At 44.9% G+C, this 5,000-nt stretch overlaps 3 protein-coding genes across 3 annotated transcripts in view; 1 reads left to right on the top strand and 2 right to left on the bottom strand.

The window, feature by feature from the left end:
- The window catches only part of anks1b (ankyrin repeat and sterile alpha motif domain containing 1B), a 206,517-nt gene that overhangs the window by 813 nt on the left and 200,704 nt on the right, over positions 1-5,000 (top strand). The window lies entirely within an intron of this gene.
- Positions 32-966, bottom strand: LOC134062678 (complement C1q-like protein 4). The gene is made up of 2 exons (XM_062518781.1): positions 828-966; positions 32-545 (listed from the first exon to the last, which is right to left on the bottom strand). The coding sequence occupies exons 1-2, from the start codon at positions 964-966 to the stop codon at positions 76-78; spliced, it is 609 nt and encodes a 202-aa protein (XP_062374765.1). The 3' UTR covers positions 32-75.
- The window catches only part of LOC134062677 (uncharacterized), a 2,974-nt gene continuing 397 nt past the window's right edge, over positions 2,424-5,000 (bottom strand). The window contains exons 1-2 of the mRNA XM_062518779.1: positions 4,963-5,000; positions 2,424-2,888 (exon numbers count right to left, since the gene is read on the bottom strand). The exon at positions 4,963-5,000 is cut by the window's right edge and continues 397 nt beyond it. Of these exons, the coding sequence (XP_062374763.1) occupies positions 2,424-2,888; positions 4,963-5,000 (503 nt within the window). The remainder of the gene's footprint in view (positions 2,889-4,962) is intronic.

Raw genomic sequence — 5,000 nt, 5'->3', positions numbered from 1 at the left:
TTTGCTTGCTCATAATCATGTGTACTTTATTTATGACTTGTCAGCATCAGCATTATGTTGAACACTGTGTTCCATTCAGAGAGTAAAGAGCAGGAAGCCACTGAAAATGTTGTGATTTTCAGAATTATCATAGAGCGTGTTGTTTGGATAGAGTCGCAGGTTAACTACATCTCCCACCTCCAGCTGCAGAGTCATACCACTGGACACATAGTTTGGGTATCCCTGTGGACCCTCTCCTATCAACATGAGCCGCTCTCCATTCTTATACATAATGATGTGCATATATCTTGAGGGTGAGTTATCCATGACATTGAATCTGAAGTAGTAGACTCCCTTGACTGGAGCTGTGAAGAAGCCTGTCACGCTGCTGTAGGCCTGTCCTACATTGCTGAAGATTTTAGTGAAGACCAAGTTCTGCTCAGTACTCCCAGACGCTATGTATCCTGAAATACCCAGACCTACTGAGAACGCCACCTTGGGTTGATCTGTGATCTCTTTCTTCAGATTCACTACTTCAGTCTCAGTGGATGCCAGTCTGGTCTTCACTGTTGTCAGCTCTGCCTCTTGTGCTGCAGTTTCCATCTTCAGATTGACCATCTCTGTCTGTTGGGCTGTGTTGTCCATCTTCAGATTGACCATCGCTATCTCTTGTGCTGCATTTTCCTTGATCAGGTTCATCACTTCAGTCTTTATAGTTGTCAGGTCTGTGTGTTGGGCTGCAGTGTCTTTCTTCAACTGCTCCATGTCAGTCTCAGTGACTGCCAGTCTCTCGGTAACTGACTTCAGTTCTGCAGTTTCCTTCCTCAAATTTACCACTTCAGTTTCACTTGCAGCCAGTCTGGTCTTCAGCACGGCCATCTCTGTGTGTAGAGCATCATTCTCATCCTCCATTGTGTACAGCAGTGTTTGGGTGTTCAGTAGCTCATTCTGGGTGACAGTCAGCTGCACTCTCTGCTCCACCACCATGTCTCTGAGCTCCCTGAGCTCTGCAGAGATATCTACTAGCTCAGTAACTGCAGCAGTAGCAGTCCCAGTGCTCTGGCTCTCTGTCTGAACTTCAGTCTGGGTGCTCTGAGTCTGAGCTCCACACATGGAGAACAGCAGCACCAGCAGTGGGATGACGGCCCTCATGTTCACCAACTCTCTCTGTCACACACACAGCAGTAAGTAGTGATACTGTAACAGTACAATAGCTACAATATATATTACTAGTAGTAGTAGTCGTACCAGTTGTGTCTGAGACTCTGTGAACACCCTCTTCATATACCTTAGTTAGTGGTTATATAAGAGTTCTAATCGCTTGTGGGCTGGATTTAAGCCCAGGGACACTGATCACATTGGTATGATAAGGTGTTTTTTCCAGCACATATCTGTTTATTCAGTTATCAGTGTCGTAGGAAAGTAAAACCTGCCCGTCTATTTCTTTTTTTTTTTAGCAATTTTGGGCCACAGGGCGAACACAGACCTGAGGCCGTCCACACCAGGGGGTCAGGATTTGACTGGTTAGCTTCGCCGATTAGCAAAGCACTTCCTCGTCGCCATTTTCCAGAAATACATCATGTCCGCTGCCGTTTTCCCTGTGTTTTCCTCATGCTGATTGGTGGCTGTTCCACTCTCAGCTCATGCACGAGCTTAGTGTGGGCATGAGCTCTCCTTCTGTACCTTACCTCAATCGGTAACTTGGCACTTAATTGGCTAAGTAAAACGGCACCGGAAACAAGCCCCTTGAAACGCCATGTTGAAGCCTGAAAAAATCGTTCAATTTTGGCAATTTTCACTAGCCTAGCATTCCCATTGAAATGAATGGGGGCGGGACTTGTTCACTTTCTCCAGTTCTTATAATACCTCCATGGTCCACACACACAACACATACATATATGCATACTGTGCACACTCACACACACACACACACACACAAAGATACACACCAATATATACAGTCAAAATGTATACACAGCCTTGCATGTGTATAGATTAATGTATTCATATACTGTACACATATTTACATTCACTTCCTTACTCCAACACACATGCTCATGCTTGTAATGACACACCTAACAAAGCACACTCTTTCACACACACACACACACACACACACACACACACACACACACAAAGGGTCTAGTCCAGCTCATATTCTCAGTACATATCTCCTCTCCCTCTCCAGCTTTTTCCAGGGCTTTTTTTTTTTTTCTTTCCAGGTTGTGTTTTCCCTACCATGTGACACCTGTCCTAATGATATGCTTAAGTCCTTGGTTCCTACTTAGACTGCATTATTCTGTGTATCTATTATTGCTTTAAAAATGTGTAGTGTGTGCAGTCATCACCGAGAAAGAACAACAACAGGGTGTGTTTGGTCATAATCATGTGTACTTTATTTATGACTTGTCAGCATCAGCATTATGTTGAACACTGTGTTCCACTCAGAGAGGAAAGAGCAGGAAGCCACTGAAAATGTTGTGATTATTAGCATTATCATAGAGGCTGTTGTATGATTTGAGTCGCAGGTTAACTACATCTCCCACCTCCAGCTGCAGAGTCAGACCACTGGACAGATAGGTTTGGTATCCCCGTGGATCCTCTCCTAGAAACATGAGCCGCTCTCCATTCTTATACATCATGATGTTCATAAATCCTGAGGGTGAGTTATCCATGACATTGAATCTGAAGTAGTAGACTCCCTTGACTGGAGCTGTGAAGAAGCCGGTCACACTGCTGTAGGCCTGTCCAACATTGGTGAAGATTTTAGTGAAGACCAAGTTCCGCTCAGTATTCCCAGCCTCTATGAGCCCTGAGTCAGTCAGGCCTACTGAGAACGCCACCTTGGGTTGATCTGTGATCTCTTTCTTCAGATTCACTACTTCAGTCTCAGTGGATGCCAGTCTGGTCTTCACTGTTGTCAGCTCTGCCTCTTGTGCTGCAGTTTCCGTCTTCAGATTGACCATCTCTGTCTGTTGGGCTGCGTTGTCCGTCTTCAGATTGACCATCTCTGTCTGTTGGGCTGCGTTGTCCGTCTTCAGATTGACCATCTCTGTCTGTTGGGCCGCGTTTTCCTTGATCAGGTTCATCACTTCAGTCTTTACAGTGGTCAGGTCTGTGTGTTGGGTTGCCAGTCTCTCGGTAACTGACCTCAGATCAAGTGTCTGTTCTGCAGTTTCCTTCCTCAGATTCACCACTTCAGTTTCACTTGCAGCCAGTCTGGTCTTCAGCACGGCCATCTCTGTGTGTTGAACATCATTCTCATCCTCCATTTTGTGCAGCAGTATTTGGGTGTTCAGTAGCTCATTCTGGGTGACAGTCAGCTGCACTCTCTGCTCCACCACCATGTCTCTGAGTTCCCTGAGCTCTGCAGATATATCTACTTGCTGAGTAACTGCAGCAGCAGCAGCAGCCCCAGTGCTCTGGCTCTCTGTCTGAACTTCAGTCTGGGTGCTCTGAGTCTGAGCTCCACACATGGAGAACAGCAGCACCAGCAGTGGGATGACGGCCCTCATGTTCACCAACACTCTCTGTCACACAGGAAGTAGTGATACTGTAACAGTACAATAGCTACAATATATATTACTAGTAGTAGTAGTCGTACCAGTTGTGTCTGAGACTCAGTCTGTGAACACCCTCTTCATATACCTTAGTTAGTGGTTAAATAAGAGTTCTAATCTTTTATGGGCTGGATTTAAGCCCAGGGACACTGATCACATTGGTATGATAAGGTGTTTTTTCCAGCACATATCTGTTTATTCAGTTATCAGTGTCGTAGGAAAGTAAAACCTGCCCGTCTATTTCTTTTTTTTTTTTAGCAATTTTGGGCCACAGGGCGAACACAGACCTGAGGCCGTCCACACACACAACACATACATATATGCATACTGTGCACACTCACACACACACACTCACACACACACACACACAAAGATACACACCAATACATACAGTCAAAATGTATACACAGCCTTGCATGTGTATAGATTAATGTATTCATATACTGTACACATATTTACATACACTTCCTTACTCCAACACACATGCTCATATGTTTGTAATGACACACCTAACAAAGCACACTCTTTCACACACACACACACACACACACACACACACACACACACACACACACACACACACACACACAAAGGGTCTTGTCCAGCTCATATTCTCAGTACATACTGTATCTCCTCTCCCTCTCCAGCTTTTTCCAGGGCTTTTTTTTTTTTTTCTTTCCAGGTTGTGTTTTCCCTACCATGTGACACCTGTCCTAATGATATGCTTAAGTCCTTGGTTCCTACTTAGACTGCATTATTCTGTGTATCTATTATTGCTTTAAAAATGTGTAGTGTGTGCAGTCATCCCCCAGCAAGAACAACAACAGGGTGTGTTTGGTCATAATCTTGTGTACTTTATTTATGACTTGTCAGCATCAGCATTATGTTGAACACTGTGTTCCACTCAGAGAGGAAAGAGCAGGAAGCCACTGAAAATGTTGTGATTATTAGCATTATCATAGAGGCTGTTGTATGAATTGAGTCGCAGGTTAACTACATCTCCCACCTCCAGCTGCAGAGTCAGACCACTGGACAGATAGGTTTGGTATCCCCGTGGATTCTCTCCTAGAAACATGAGCCGCTCTCCATTCTTATACATCATGATGTTCATATATCCTGAGGATGAGTTATCCATGACATTGAATCTGAAGTAGTAGACTCCCTTGACTGGAGCTGTGAAGAAGCCTGTCACGCTGCTGTAGGCCTGTCCAACATTGCTGAAGATTTTAGTGAAGACCAAGTTCCGCTCAGTATTCCCAGCCTCTATGAGCCCTGAGTCAGTCAGGCCTACTGAGAACGCCACCTTGGGTTGATCTGTGATTTCTTTCTTCAGATTCACTACTTCAGTCTCAGTGGATGCCAGTCTGGTCTTCACTGTTGTCAGCTCTGCCTCTTGTGCTGCAGTTTCCATCTTCAGATTGACCATCTCTGTCTGTTGGGCTGCGTTGTCCGTCTTCAGAT

Source organism: Sardina pilchardus, chromosome 17 (assembly GCF_963854185.1).
Source record: "Sardina pilchardus chromosome 17, fSarPil1.1, whole genome shotgun sequence".
Classification (NCBI taxonomy): domain Eukaryota; kingdom Metazoa; phylum Chordata; class Actinopteri; order Clupeiformes; family Clupeidae; genus Sardina; species Sardina pilchardus.
The sequence above is the reverse complement of the archived record's forward strand: the minus strand, read 5'-3'. Positions and strand labels throughout refer to the sequence as shown.